Source organism: Capricornis sumatraensis, chromosome 14 (genome assembly GCF_032405125.1).
Source record: "Capricornis sumatraensis isolate serow.1 chromosome 14, serow.2, whole genome shotgun sequence".
NCBI lineage: Eukaryota > Metazoa > Chordata > Mammalia > Artiodactyla > Bovidae > Capricornis > Capricornis sumatraensis.
The window spans coordinates 39,403,945-39,420,109 of record NC_091082.1 but is presented as its reverse complement, the minus strand read 5'-3'; the positions used below and the strand labels follow the sequence as shown (position 1 = coordinate 39,420,109).

Below are 16,165 nucleotides of genomic sequence, written 5' to 3'. Positions count from 1 at the left end.
TAGGATGAAAACATTGCCCAAATGCCATTAGCCCATTTTCCAAGGTGCTGAAATAAAAATCAGGACTCCAAAAATAGAGGTTTGGCTGTGCACACATTCCTGTTATTCCCATCGGACTTTCGGAGGTCACAAGATGAGTCAGGACAAGACAGTATGAAAGTGTTTGAGTCCACACGGTAGGTAGCATGCCAGACTGCATACTAAGCCCATTCCCTCTCTGGGTCCAGGTTTCTTCTGGTGCGAGCTGAACCGGAGGGCACTCCCCTAGTCCATCTCCTGGGGCCACAACAGTCCTTTCCTGTCCATGTCAGGAGAACTCAGCATGTGTGAGCCTTCCATGATCCTGAAGGCTTCTCTTCTCCCTGTTTATTCCTACTCTCCCAGGAAGCAGTATTCCCTTTATGCCATCACTTACAGAAGACTCTGTCTGTTGATCTTTCCTCTTTGAAGTTTTGAGGTGCACTAAAATATTTACAGTATGTAGACCAGCACTTGAAAGGGATTTTCGTTTCCCTAAAATGTACCTTTTGACTTACTGAGGCCTTTTGATGCTAAGAACTCACTTAAGGTTTCAGATCAAGGGTGGCTTAATTTTGGGAACACCTCTTGACATCCGTCAGCAATGGCAGACTCATTAAACCACCCATCTCGCTTTCTTCTGGATGAGGCAGCGGTGGGCTCTGGGCTTTGCCCCTTCCTGGATGTCAGGGGCCATCCTAGTTGTGGGCTCAGCTGCAGTGCTCCTGATGGATTTGTCGGTGCCTTGGGAACTGGGAGGGGAGTGCTGGGCTCCATGTGCCTGAGTGTGTGCTGGTTGGTCCCAGACTAGAGGGGGCAGCAAGGGGACCTGGCACTGGGTAGTCCAGGAGCCAAGAGGCTTCCTTGGAGTCTGAACTCAGAATAGGAACCAAGATCCTCAGCCTGCTGCACAGACAACATGTATTGTTTGTTCCATGTGGGAAGTCAAGCAGCAAACAGTAGCAGGCTAAGTGAGGAAGGTACTTCAAGGGAGAGTGTGAAAACCAAGAAAGAAGAGAGAAAATGAGTCCTCAGCATTAGGCAATTTTTGTGGAGGGGATGTATCTTTTCTAATCCAGCTGCAGATGTCAGAGTCAAATCCAGATTCTACAGGAATCTAAAATCAACTGTGATGTGTGGATGGGGCTGGTCTTATATCTCCCTTTTCCCTATGATGCTACTTCAGGTGATGGGTTAACAAAAATATTCTAAGTAAGCAATTAATTTGAGCTTTCTTGAAACCAAATAGTTTGGCGCCTTGAAAGCATAAGCCATGGGGAGCAGATTGCTTTTGAATGCCAGTCTCTGATTTCTCACCCTGCCTCTAATTAGGTAGTAGACGTGGGAATTAAAAAATGACGTATGAAACAACCACAGGATAAAATACCATGTGGTCATTTAAAAAAATCACATTTTCAAATGACATATATTGACAAGGAAAAATGCTCAGTATGTAATATTATGTGAAAAGCAAGAAACTGTATTTTGACGCATACGGGGCCCCAAATATTTCCTTTTGATTAAACGAACATTTCATAGGTGAAGGTGGTGAAACCCTTATGTCTGTGCAAAATTCTGAGTCCATTGATGAAGATGGCTGTTTGGCTCTTACAGCTGAAAATCGTGAACTAGAGGTCAACTAGTCTGGGTGTAGTCCAAGCTTTTAACCCTTTTGGGGGCTCAGTTTTCTTATTTGGAAACTAGGGTGATGGTCTGCTCTAGAATGGTCCCTAGGGATTCTTTTGGGTCCCACATGTGCTGAGTTTTGGTCAGGGACTCTGGACAGAGCAGCTGAGAAGGGGCGCCACAAACAGGCCTCATATGGTTTGCCTCACTTCATCAGTCAGACTTGGTCAACCTTGACCTCCTATTGTTTCTCATCATTTTCTATGACCGTCTTGAGTTTCTACCCCTCTGAGCCACTCCTTGCTGCTGCTGTGTAAAGAGGCCTCTTGATTTATTAATCAATTAATCACTGCATGCTGAGGAGCTGTTCAGGGTAGTTAAACAGGGAAAACAAAATGCTGGAGCCCGTAATCAAGATGGGTCATAATGAAGAGTGACCCTCCCGTCGCTGATCTCCCTGCCCACCCTGGCTGCCCCACGCTGCCCCCCTCACCCCCAGCTCATCAAATCCCACTCAGCCCTGATGGGGTTTCCACTCCATGACAGATACCACAGATTTCAGAAGGGAAGATTTTCTTCTAATGTCCTCAGGAAAATACACGTTGAGATAAGCCTCATGAGTTACTTGCAGCAGTTGTGGAATCTCAAAAGTTCAACCAGGCCCCCAAACAGCACAGGAGCTCTGTCCATTTCTGCAGACATTGTATCCTACAGTGTACCTATGGTATCCCCATTTCCCTACACAGAGTCATGGAGCGGGAAGAACCCTACAGTAAAGATAGGCCATGGCCTTGAGTGACAGATGAGAGATTCAGAGAGGCTCCGTAAGTTGTCCAAGGTCACACAGCTAATGAGTAGCAGAACTGGAACTAGAATCCAAGTATTTTGATAACCGGTTAACACACCTGGTGCTTGTTTCTCTGTGCAGTCCTGCTTTCCCACAAAAATTAAAGCAAAGTAAATGAAGAAAGGAGCTTCCCAAGTGGTGCTAGTGGTAATGAACCTGCCTGTCAATGTAGGAGCTGTAAGAGAGACTCGGGTTTGATCCCTGGGTTGGAAGATCCCTTGGAGGAAGGTATGGCAACCCACTCCAGTTTTCTTGCCTGGAGAATCTCATGGACAGAGGAGCCCGGTGGGCTATAGTCCATAGGGTTGCAAAGAGTTGGACATGACTGAAGCGACTTAGCATACACGCACACACACAAATGAAAGAAATTATCTTCATTAAATTCATTTTCTGGTTTCTTTTACATATATGCTTCTGAGCAAAAGAGTTTTTAATAGTTTTAGATGAAGTTTCTGGGGAAAAGTATCTTGGACTGTTTATGAAGGAGATATTTTTCTTCTGATGGTTCAGAATGTCAGCTACGTGGGTGTGGGCATGGCCAGCCTGCTGGGGGCCAACAGTAAACATGGGGGCTCTGGAGGGGTTTGTTGGACTGCTGGAGAGGCTGTATCTCTGGGCCAGAATCTGTTTAGTTGGTTTTTCTTCCAGTGGAACTTAGCAAACGATGCTAATGAGGCCAGGGTTTTCTTGGAATAGAATCTCTGTTCTGGGTCACAAGTAGTGCCTCCATCTGCTACCAAGTTTTCATAGTTCGTGGGTTGGGGCACAGAGCATCAGTCCAGAGTGGCCGTACTCACCCCCACCAGGCCCGGACACCCATTCACGTCTACTTCACCCATTTGTGAACACCTTGAGAGCAACCAGGTATGCCTATAGAGCTACCGTGGACACAAGGGGAAGAGTCTGGAATGTTCTTACTTGACTAGCCTGGTAAGGAGGATGCTTAGAAATATATATATATATTTATTTATTTATTTAATTCCTTAATGTCTCCATTGTAAAATATTACATTTGTCAGATGTGTTTGTCAACCAGAGGCTCGTCTGCCAATCTGGCTGCTCATTTCTGCTGGATGTCAATCAAACAACCCAACTTCTTGGATATATGAAGGGCTTAACTCATAAACTAGACATCTGAATTGCACTTACCAGCCTTGATTTATAGGCTCTCTGTTTTTTTGTTTGTTTGTTTGTTTATGTGTTCTCCAGGATCCTGCTTTCTCGGCTGTGATTCATGATAAGCTCCAGGTCCCCAACACCATCCGGAAAGCATGGAATGACAGGGACAACCGCTGTGACATTTGTGCCACCCACTTGAACCAGCTGAAGCAGGAGGCCATTCAGATGGTGCTGACCCTGGAACAGGCGGCTGGCAGCGAGCGCTTTGATGGTTCCCCTGGCTCCCCCCCACCCCTCTCCAATGTCCCCACTCTGGTGGGGTCCCGGCACGTGGGGGGGCTCCAGCAGCCCAGGGATTGGGCTTTTGTGCCCGCCTCCTATGCCCCCTCCAGCTACACAGCCTTCATCACCAATAAGCATAGCAGCAAACCCAACAGCCTTGGGGTCAGCAATGGGGCGGAGAAGAAGAGTGGGTCTCCAACCCACCAGGCCAAGGTCAGTCTCCAGATGGCCACCAGTCCCAGCAATGGGAACATCCTCAGCTCAGTGGCCATTCAGGCTCACCAGTACCTGGACGGCACCTGGTCCCTGTCGAGAACCAACGGGGTCACCCTGTATCCCTACCAGGTAAGTAGCCTCTGAGTAAAAACGGACAGGGTTGGCTACAGTCAAAGCAAAGAAGTGGGTAGCACTTTCTTTCTCTACTTTGTCCCTCTGGGAACTCCCCAATGCAGAGCCTGGTGTTTCCATGTAGCCCTGCTGGATGATGCCAAATAGAGATAAAATGTCTCTATTTAATCCAGGGACCAGTGACCCAAGATGGCACTCTGTTTCCATAGTCTATACCATTCTCAAAAGAGAGAGAGATTCTCTTCTTAATTTCTCCCACCTTGACCGACCATAACCCTTTTCTGTTTGCATCTCACTTTAAATACTGTGGGATGAGGTTACCAAACATGTGTTCCCCTTTTCTTATTTTCTCTTTTCTGTTATTTAAATTAGCACACACTCTCAAGTTTCCCTATAGAAATAACAGAGCAGGTCTTAAGTCTGCCAGGGAATCTAAAAAAGTTTTCTTAATCTTTCTTGGGTGAGTTTTCTGCTGGAGGAGGGTTGGGTTTACCCCATGTGCTCTCTGTGTCTGCTGCGTCACTCATGGTGGGAAGCAGCAGGAAGTGTTGATGTTGAATGTACTAGTCGGGGTGGATAATTGGTGCAACAGTTGGTCTCAGGTTATTTCTCACTTGTGTTGGGGTTGTATGGGGTGTTTGGTGGGTAGTCTTCCACTATGACATAGGGTCCTAGGCTCCTCCATCTATCGATAGCATGCCAGCATTTTCCAGCGGTCTCAGAGTCTTCCACGAGATCTTGTACAACCAGCCAGGAACTGGAGAAAGAGAGAGAGGGTGGAGGATCTCCCAGGAAGAGGTGGGAGGCCCAGCCTGGAGGGGGTGAGATTTCAGTCTCCTGGTCCCATCTTCCCTCAGGGGAGGCTGAGAAAGCCAGTCTACCCCTGTGTCCAGGAGAAAAAAGAAACAAGTTGAGTGAATGCATAGCGTAGTTTTTCTTTCATGGGATAGAGGTGCAGAGAAACATAAAATGAGTTGCATGCAGCTGATAAAATTCCTGGTGACTTTTCTAGAGTGTAAAAGGGAGTAGAGATTGTTTCTCTTGATATCTTGAAAGAAAGTGGGGAGCGTGGATCTTTATCTTGAGAAGTTAGTAACCTTGGACGGCTAAGCTTTTCGTTTACCTGATGCTGCTGTATAGTTTACAAAATATAGAGCACACATCATTTTATTTAATCCCCCCCACCCCAACCGGCCCCATACACCTGTGAGGTCAGCAAGACAGATGTTGGATCTTCCCCTTACAGATGGGGAAACAGGATGCTTAAAGAAATGGAATAATTACGTGGCCGAACAGCTGGTGCCAGAGTAGCACCAGGTCTTCCCTGCCCAGGAGAATGGCTTTCCCTGCCCTGGATGCTTCCAACTTTCTGAACTTACCCCAGAACACTTATCTCAACATCTTTTCCAGCTATGGTTTCTTTTAAGACATGGTACACCAAAAAAAAAAAAAAAAAGGCCTCCTATTTTGACCTGTGGGGGCCTGCCTGCCACTTCACTTTTGGATAGAATTTTCTGGGTTGTGGATAAAAATATAATGAGAAACCAGTGGCACCCTGGGTAGGACTTCATAGTCTAATGCTTGACTATAACCATCTAGGGCAGGAACAGAATAACTTCTTTCCATTATTGAATAATATGCTTGGTTTTTTTTTGGTTTGTAATTTAAAAATAGTTTTAGAAATTATAAAAAGTGATACATGTCTGTTGTAAAATAAAATTTTAAAAACATGAAAAAGTTCAAGACAGACTTTAAAAAGCAACAACACCCAGAAATAGAAATTCACAGCTTTTGGGTATATTTCCTCCCAGGATTTTATACGCATGCAGTTTCTAAAATTGTGATAATGTTCAGTTCTGTGATTTGCTTTTTGCTTAATATACTTCATGGTATTTTCCCATCATTATATATTTTTCTAAAATAGGATCTTTAATGGTAGCCTAATATTCCATTATATAAATACTACCCATATATGAATATGTCCTGATTTATATAACCGAGCATCAATTATTTGAGTTTAGGTTTTTACTACTATAAATAAAATTCTCTGGTGCACATCCTTCTACCCAGGTCATATTTTCAACACATCCTGGGTTGTGCTAGCCACACACTCACTCATGTTACACAGACAACTCACATTTCACCTTCCAGGGCCCCAGAGCACTTGTAACATGTATCAGGCGCTAGTTAGAAGATTCAGCTGCTGCACAGTGCTGGTGAGTGAGGACAGAAGAACTTGGAACTGGAGCTTTCATATAAAAAATCCAGAGTGTGGGGAAAGTCTGTGTAGGGGGTGGGGGGCTGAATAGGCTGCTTAAAAGGAAGATTGAGGATTACTGGTACATTTAAAATAAAATATGCAACAATTCTTTCTGCTCTTCCTTCCCCATGCTCCACCTCAGAGGAAAAAGAATTTCCTGTACAATAACAAGTGTCTATAAGCTCTCCCAAGTGCCAGACACTATGCTGTGTGTTGGTTGGGGCTCCTGCCATGGGCTGGAAACCCAGGCTCCTGTCCTGTGGTCCTTAGTGGAGAAGGCAGGGGAACTATGTGTTATAATCCAGGGAGGTGCTGCAAGTATAGACAGATGCCCAGTGTGCTCTGAGAGCCTGCAGAAGGGCTTGAAGTCCAGCCCATGGGGCAAGAGTGTGTTGATGTGGCCAAAGGCAGGCACAAAGGTGATTCACGCAGCTACCAACTTGAGATCATCCTGGATACATTCAATTGCTTCTTTCCAACTCAGAACAGACTAATTTCTGCATTTCCCCCGAGCAGTAGTTAAAGGGATCAGAGGAAATCTCTCTGGGATAAAGAGATTTGGTGCCTGGTGAACCAATGTCCCCGTGTTGTGACTGTGTTATCCTCATGCCCCGGGGTGGGGGCTCTGGGTCTGGCTAGACTGCATGGCTCCTCTTACGGACATCTCCCTGCAGTAAATATTCTGCAGTTCACAGTCTGGCCAGCTTGCCAGAGATGGTGGACTGCTCTGAAAGCTGACCTCACTTTTCCTGCTCACCCTTACTCCCACTTCCCTCTCCACAGAGCAGATGGTCCTCTGGCTTCGTGCCAAAGCCGTTCTCTGGGCAGAGAAGTATCTGTCTGGACTTTGTTGCTGCCGAGTGCGCTGCTCCACACCAGCAAGCCTGGAGCCTGTAGAAGCAAGGGAGAAGAGGAGGCTGTTCTGCCATTTAAGTACAGGGGGATGACAAGAATGAGGATGGGCTTTGCAGCAGTGAGCAGAGGAAAACCTCTGTATGGGAGAGAGAAGTGTCCCTCAAGCCCCTCAAGTTCCCTGTTTCCCACAGCACTGTGTGTGTGTGAAAGTGAAAAAGTGAAACTGTTAGTTGCTCAGTTGTGTCCAACTCCGTAGGCTGTAGCCCACCAAGCTCCTCTGTCCCTGGGATTCTCCAGGCCAGAATACTGGAGTGGGTTGCCATTCCCTTCTCCAGGGGATCTTCCTGACCATTTGCCGGTGGATTGTTTAATCCTATGAGTCCCAGGGACGCAGTCTTTAAAGGCTGCAGTAGGAAGATCTCTTGATTCTCTTTTGCTAGATCCTTCATGTTTCTCGATTACCTCCAGAAAGAGTGGGAACCTATAAGCACTGCAGATAAATGAGAATCTATCCAGACAGGTAAGAAAAATAGTAATTTAGGAAGCATTGAGATTACATTAAAAAATGGCGAACAAACTGCAGATAATTTTTTTCATTAAATATCATAGCAAGTCGATTTCACAGAAGCTGATAAGGTGGACTGTTTAAAAGAAAGATGTTCTTTTATTAACTTACAGACATTTAGCACAGTCAGTGCAATGCTCTAGAACTTTCATTTTATCACATGAGTTTTAGCTTTGAGAAAGCATGTCTGGATTAATTTCTTGTAGTTCACCACAGATTAATTATATACCTCTTTTGAATGGCAACTGCTTTTCCCCAATTTACATTTATTACAGGAAATACAGGAAAGAATTGACACATAATACTCTAATCACAGAATGTTCGTGTTAGAATCCACTTCTGTAGGATAGTAATTGCCTTTTGCACCGTGGTGGGAGATTTAGAGATGGTTCTGCCTAGTTCAAGAGCATGGCTCCACCAACTGTTGAATCTTGTTTTAGTGGCTTAATATTTTGGTCTCTTTCCTTATGAATGAAATCCCTACCTTGCAAGAGAACAATTTTTTTTAAAGTATGAACATATTTTATAAACTGTAACACAGGGATCCCAATATCAGCTGTCTAGAAACCAAGGCCGAGAGATTTGAAGTTTCTTTTGGGTAGAGTTTCCTGATTCTGTTTGATGTCTTTTGTTTCTTGAGAGCATAGATTTATTTATTCTCATGTCTCTGACAGCAACTAACATATACAAAAAAAGGGCTACTCATTAGGGAAAGTTCCAGTCTCAAGGATACACTAAAGTTGTTTCTCCTGACTGGCCTTAAATTTAGGAAAAAATTCCAGGGTAGAAGGCCTATCCAGACCTCAAGGTTTTGGGTGGAAACCACCAGTTAATTGGCTCCAAGCTAATCTTTAACATGAAGTATCTTAATGATAGTCAGTAAATCCTTGGGTGCAATGAAAGTAGTCCAGGTGGTTTTTTGATGTCACACTCAAAATAGGGACATTTGAAAGGGTTGAAGAGTTTTATTTTATGGGACTTTGATAAATTGAAGTTGTCGAGAAGATTCAGGAATATGTTAAATTAATACATAGGTGATAAATCCATGATGAATTCAGTGTGCGTTCCTTGATTTGAGGATATGTGTTTGATAAAAGTTATCCTGCTTTCTCAAAAAAACATCCATTAGAGTCAATGTTAGGAATAATTCCAGACTAAACTCTGGCTGAAGTCATGTGGGATTGTCTCATATCTTTAGGAGTTAACTGTATATAGTAAGCAGAGGCCTGGGCTTCCCTGGTGTCTCAGATGGTAAAGGATCTGCCAGCAATGCAGGAAACCCAGGTTCGATACCTGGGTCTGGAAGATCCCCTGGAGAAGGAAATGGCAACCCTTTCCAGTATTCTTGCAGAGGCACTATTGGACTTTGTAATTGAAGATACAGGCAAGAGCGAGGCAATAGTAGCACCAACCTGAAAGCAGCTCCGAGCTTGCTCAACTGTGGGATCTTGGCAGTATCCAGGCCTTGGTCTTCTGAAGTCAGAAGCTCTGGGAAGACTTGGTGCTGATCCTTTTATTGAGGACTTCCAGGTGCCCTTGGAAGAGGAGGGTGGACTCTGAGGCTCGCTCGTGTTCCAGTGCTCAGAGGCTTTGACTGTGATGAATCCATGGAACCCAGAAACGCATGGAGAGTAGAGCTGTTGCCTTGGGGGATGAGGTGCACTCATGTTCTTTCCTCACTGAGCCACTTTTCACAAAGGAGTAGGGCAGGTGTTTGCTGTGTGTCAGTAGTGGAGGATTTCCATTCCTGTTGTTTGCAGCCCTGCAGAGTCAGACGCCTGTTCCTGAAATACACAAAATGCCTTTCTTGGGCCAGCCCTAGTGCCATTTTGCTGCTGCTCTGTCCAGGCAGGCCAATAACATAAAGTGTTGCAATTTGATAAGTTATGACATCAGCAAGATCATTCGACATCATGAGTTTTTGTTTTCTCCTGTTTATAGATGGTCAAAAGAGTGTTATTTATCTTTATGCATTTTGACAAACCTGGGCACAAGAAACAGGATCAGTTTCTATCTTCTGTCACGGACAGAGCATTTCTCAAGAATGGGTGAAATTCTGAAAGAGTCAGCGCTTCTTATAAGCATGGGCAGGGCCATGGGCTGAAGGGAACACTTACACTTCATCAATAAATTTCAAAAATATTTTTTACCTAGCCATTTACTTCAGAGAAGGCAATGGCACCCCACTCCAGTACTCTTGCCTGGAAAATCCCATGGATGGAGGAGCCTGGTAGGCTGCGGTCCATGGGGTCTCGAAGAGTCGGACACGACTGAGCGACTTCACTTTCACTTTTCATTTTTATGCATTGGAGAAGGAAAGGGCAACCCACTCCAGTGTTCTTGCCTGGAGATTCCCAGGGACAGGGGAGCCTGGTGGGCTGCCATCTATGGGGTCGCACAGAGTCGGACACAACTGAAGTGACTTAGCAGCAGCAGCAGTCATTTACTTGGGTGGTAGGCTGAATTAGTGTGTGTGTGCTAAGTCACTTTGGTCATGTCCGACCCTTTGCAGTCCTATGGACCGTAGCCTGCCAGGCTTCTCTGTTCATGGGATACTGCAGGAAAGAGTACTGGAATGGGTTGCCATGCCCTCCTCCAGGGGATCTTCCCAGCCCAGGGATTGAACCCTTGTCTCTTATATCTCCTGCATTGCCTCACAGGTTCTTTACCACCAGTGTTATCAGGGAAGCCCAGGAGGCTAGAAGAGGACCTTCAAAGATGTTCATGTTCTTATCCCTGAAACCTATGGATATGCTACCTTACAAAATAAAAGAGGTTCTGCAAATGCAATAAAGTTAAGGATCTTAAGATGGGGAGATGATCCTGGATTATCTGGGTGGTTCCAATGTAATCATAAGGGCCCTTGTAAAAGGGAGACAGGAGGAACAGAGTCAGAAAGAGAAGATGTAAGGATGGAAGCAGAGGTCAGAAGAGTGAAGGTGCAAATTCGCTGGCTTTGAAGATGGAGGAAGGGGTCACAAGCCAAGCAGTGAAAGCAACTTCTAAAAAGCTGGAAAAATCAAGGAATCAGATTCTCCCTAGAGTCTGTAGAAAGAAGCAGTTCGTCTAGCCCATTTTAGATGTCTGACACCCTGGACTTGATGGAGTAAAGAATGGATGTGCGTGCTGCTTTATGCTGCTAAATGTTCAGTAATTTGCTTCAGGAATAGGAAATTAATACACCTGGTAAGCACTGGGTAGCTGTGAAGCTTGGTAGGAGACGTTAATGAGGTATACGGACCAAGGAGTTGCTGTGGAAACCTGCAGGATGGCCAAGAACATGGGCTTTTCATCCCGCACAACAAACTACATTACCCGGTGGATCAGACAGTGCATTAGCAAGTCAGATTATTTCATCTGGGTGCCTCCACAGAATGAGAGGTTACTCATACTGCGCGGTTGGTTTTCAATTGTCTCAGATTTCCCTATTGTTACAGCATCATAATAACAAGCACGCCACAGCCCTCTCCATCAGCAGCTAGTAATTACCATTATGTAAGTATCTCATACTGTTGAAACTGCAGAAAACATTGCAAGCTGGGGAGTGGGAGGGTGAGGAGAGACTTGGCAGGCATCTCTGTAGCAGGAAGCCCATCTTCTCTGTCGTGTCTGCTGTCCTGATTGGAGGGGTTTCGCAGAACTGCCCCGGGATTCAGTCCTTTGTCATCTGCTGTTTTGAGGGTTCACATGAATGTGGAAGCACCTTGCCAGCTGGAGAGCAGAAGTTGTTAGTTGCTATCCTTTTCTTTTAATTCAGTAGACAGAAGACAACCACCGGAGATTTTGGAGCTGGAAAATGGAAAGATTTCCTTGTTGACAGCAGGAGTTCTCAACTAGAATCACTTGGGGGCTTTAAAGAAAAATACCAGTGCCTAAGCCATAGTCTAGACCAATGAAATCAGAATATCTCAGGTGGGACCCAGGCTTTGGTTTGAACTGCCAGGGCAAAGAACCCCAGCTTTAAAGAACCGTTTATCTGGCAGCAGTGTAATAAGCAGAGAAGGCGATGGCACCCCACTCCAGTACTCTTGCCTGGAAAATCCCATGGATGGAGGAGCCTGGTAGGCTGCGGTCCATGGGGTCGCTAAGAGTCAGACATGACTGAGCGTCTTCACTTTCACTTTCACTTTCATGCGTTGGAGATGGAAATGGCAACCCACTCTAGTGTTCTTGCCTGGAGAATCCCAGGGACGGGGGAGCCTGGTGGGCTGCCGTCTCTGGGGTCGCACAGAGTCGGACACGACTGAAGCGACTTAACAGCAGCAGCAGTGTAATAAGTATAGGGACGAGAACAATGCAGATAGATAGACAGACAGACAGATAGATGATGGTATATTCTGTTTCCTAGGGCTGCCATAGTAAAATGACTACAAACTAAGTGGCTTAAAATAACAAAAATTCATTGGCTCATGGTTCTGTCTGGAGACTTGAAGTCCACAATCTAGGTGTGTTGGCAGGGCCAAGCTTCCTCTGAAGAGCCTGTGGGAGAATCCTTCCTTGTCTCTTCCAGCAAGCATTCTTTGGCTTCTGGCCGTGTCACTCCAGTCTCCCCCTCTGTCTTCACATGGCTTTCTCCTCCATCTGTCACTTTCCTCTTATTATAAGGACACTGGTCGTTGAATTTAGGACCTGCTTTAATTCAGTATGATGTCATCTCAACCCTTAACGAATTACATCTGCAAAGATGCTATGTCCAGGTAAGGTCACATGCTGAGGCTCAGGGTGGACATGGATTTGGGGTCACTGTTCCTCTGACTGCAGATAAATAGATGCCAGCCAGACGGGTGAAAGATGACGATAGCATTGAGGAGGTGAGCGACCCATGCTTGGTCCTGCTGATCCCACTTCTGAGAAACGGGGAGGTGCAGATGTTCACAGCTGGTCAGCAGTGGCACGTTCTTGTTCTGTCCTGTGGATAGAGAAGACTGAAGGGAAGGGGAAAAGATACAAAGGGCAAAATAAAGAAAGCAGGGGAGAAGGTCATATCCATACACCCTTGTACAGCTGGAGAATACTTCAAGTCAGACGAAATGAAAAAATATTCACATGTGTTTCTTTGTAGAATAACAACCTCCTCTTCTGAATTTACGCATATAATACTGTTATATGCTTTTATACACACAAACTGTTATACGTGCCTTTACAGCCATTGGTATACATGTAAACAGTACTTCCTGGAGTGCTCCCTGGGGTATGTCAGCTTATGCTGATGACCTACCTAATTGACCAGTGCAGGAAGCTTCCGTTCCTTTCCTACTGACCAAGCTGATCGCTGGGGTTACGTTGGTGGAATGGTTCTTGTTTTTTTTTTTTTCTTCAGCAATAGTTCTAGGGTCCAGAAAGAGGCTAAAAATAGTGTGTAGGTGCTGTGCTACTTAAAAGCGTTTCTTATTCTCCCCCCTGGGTCCTTTGGGTGGGCGGGAGGTGAGAAGCAGTGGGAATGTGGCCCACCCTCTTGTCCAGCTCCCTCCAGGCCAGGCCGGGGTGGAGGGCAGAGCTGGGGATGGCTGCTCGAGGAAGGTGAAGTCCTAACAGAGAGAGGATTCCCTGGATGGGGACCCCTTTTCGCAGTTATCTTTGTTTTAGAGAGCATCTCATCTCCTCTCCCATTTGGGCCATCCTCCCAGCCCTGGTTTACTTGGGCAAAAGACTGGCTTTCTTTGTAGAGCTGAGGAAAGGAACTCAGGAACACCCACCGTCCACAGGTCCACAGTGAACAATGGCTGCTGCTTTTTTAAAATGACAAAGGAAACAGATTCTGGGGAGGGGGGAGTCTGAGACTGCTACTCATCAGTGATTTTATCCAAGTCTCAAACAATGAGGGACTAGATGTTGGGTCACGCTACATTTGCTTTTCATGCACCGGAAATAAAAGTCCAGCTTCCTTGCTTACAGTGTGACCTCGAGCAGGCATCTTACTGTTACATGTCTGTATTTTTTCCTCTGCAAAGTGGCCAGTTGCAGCGCTGTTGTGGTGACTATACAAAATGATGTATGTGAAACACTCAGCATGTCTGACCCAGAGTGAGACCTCAGTGAAGGGACTGGAAATTTGAGGGCCTTCTTACCCTCAGTCAACTCAGGTTCCCCAGACTCAAGACTACATGGAATCAGGGTCCTCTTTTCCAATGGAAAAGCCAGTAGTGAATGAAAAAACAAGACCCAAACTGTAAAATGATATCAAGCTCATGAAATAAATGTCACCCAGCTCAGACAATGTCTGCCACCTCCACGTATGACCAGAAACCAGCTTTCCGTATGTGCACCACATCTTACAAGAGAAGGTCACATTCTAAACAGGTCGATCTCATCCCACCATTAGTGAGTAAATTGATAAAATATTGGAAGGCTCATAGACCCATCTTTCTCCATTTTTGAAGACCTTTTTTAAAAAAGGAGGAGGGGTGACAGTGTATAAACATGAATAATTTAAAATTCTACAGAATAGTAGAGCGGTGGCATTTGAAATAATCTGAAAGAGAAAAATCTCATTCTTCTGAAGTTAATTTGAAACATGAGGTTATTCAGTCGTGACTCATGACTCCTGTTGCACGAGTGTTCTGAAATAGTCCTCAGGTCGCTCGTTCTTGCTTTCCTTAGTTTATGCATCTAATAAAATGTAATATTCTCGCTTTCGTATTATCTGCTTGTATCTTTATTTGTCAAATATAACTTTCTTTTGAAATTATTACATAATTTGGAATCTTCAATAACTTGGAGATTTCAGGTCTGCTCCTTGCCTACCCCACCCCAGGCACACACCTAATTAATTTTAAATTGAGATTTTACTGTGCTAACAGTCTTTAGCGTGACAAATTAGCATGCCCCTATCTTATAGAGGTATTCGTGAACATTAGTTAATGAGTCATACATTTCATATGACTAAGTCACTCCCAGGGAGTAATTTAGGTGTTTGGGAAGCTTATTAGTCACCATTTTTAGGACTCTGAAGATCACTTAGTGCACTGCTGCTGCGTCAGTGGCCACAAAGAGTTAACATACTCTTTCAGTAGCTTATCTGAGTGCCCTGGAAGGACTGAGATTCTGGGGAGAAAAAAGGTACCACGTGAAAAGCAAGCATAGCAGCAGACCTGTCTTATACTCAAGGCTGTGACCAGGAGTTTTCTAATTCCATGACACATCTGAGCCAGTCTAACTTGCTAAATCACTTTAGCAAGCCTGGTTTCCTTTGGTCCCTGTGGCTCAGGCTGTGAGGATCTGTATCAGTGGAAAGATTGAACCCATTAGCCTGTTCTTGACAGGCTGCCTTTTTGTTAAAGTAAACAGTCCCTAGAGACCCCAGTGGAAGCAAGATGGGAAGGCTGCCCTTGTGAGTTACAGATGATACACCAAGGCCCAGAAATGTCAAGTGACTCACCCAAGGTCGCACAGCAGCTTGAACATGCCAGAGCTGAGATTCAAAGAGCTTCCTGTGCACTGGCCTTTTCCATGCCCTCTGTCCCTCAGGAGAAGGGCCAACTCCTCAGATTGGTCCAACATTCCCCATCCTGGGGAGGGCCACCCACAGCAGCACACTCTGTTAACATATCTTTGTGGGCAGTTCTAGGTCACTTGGACTTGCAAGTCCACGTTCAAATTGTATTCCTCTGTGATTTGTGTAAAAACGAATGCCCTACATCACATCTTCTCACTGGGAGGTGGGGAGACCAGCGGGGACAAAGCTTGAGACAAAGCTGGGCCAAAAATCAACAGAAAAGGCTGTGGAGGCAATGCTGCCATCTAGTGAGACATGTTTTAGCTCCTCTGAGAGACAGACTGAACAGGCCTAATACTGGGACTCTCATCATGAATTATACTGATTTCCTAAGATTAATAAATGGCAACAGGGCCCTTTTCTTGTTAATAGTGTGGTCTTTATTGAACAGAGTAAGTAGATGTTTAAATTCTCTGTCCTAACACATATGCTTTCTTACTTTTTTATTACTTATTCATTTATTTTTGGCTGTGCTGGGTCTTAGTGCTTTGTGTGGGCTTTCTCTAGTTGTGGTGAAAGGAGGCTACTCTTCATTGCAGTGCTCGGGTTTGTCATTGCAGCGGCTTCTCTTGTTTTTGGATCACATGCCCTAGGCACGTGGCCTCAGTAGTTGCAGCTGGTGTGCTCTAGAGCACGGGCTTAGTAGCTGTGGCACATAGATTTAATTGCTTTGTGGCATGTGGGATCTTCCCAGACTAGATATCAAACCTGTGTCCCCTGCATTGGCCAGCAGATTCTTAACCACTGGACC

General features: G+C 45.2%; 1 protein-coding gene across 1 annotated transcript in view; it reads left to right on the top strand.

The window, feature by feature from the left end:
• Nucleotides 1–16,165, top strand: part of KIF26B (kinesin family member 26B) — a 508,250-nt gene that overhangs the window by 191,830 nt on the left and 300,255 nt on the right. The window contains exon 3 of the mRNA XM_068986463.1: nucleotides 3,700–4,236. Coding sequence (XP_068842564.1) covers nucleotides 3,700–4,236 — 537 coding nt within the window. The remainder of the gene's footprint in view (nucleotides 1–3,699; nucleotides 4,237–16,165) is intronic.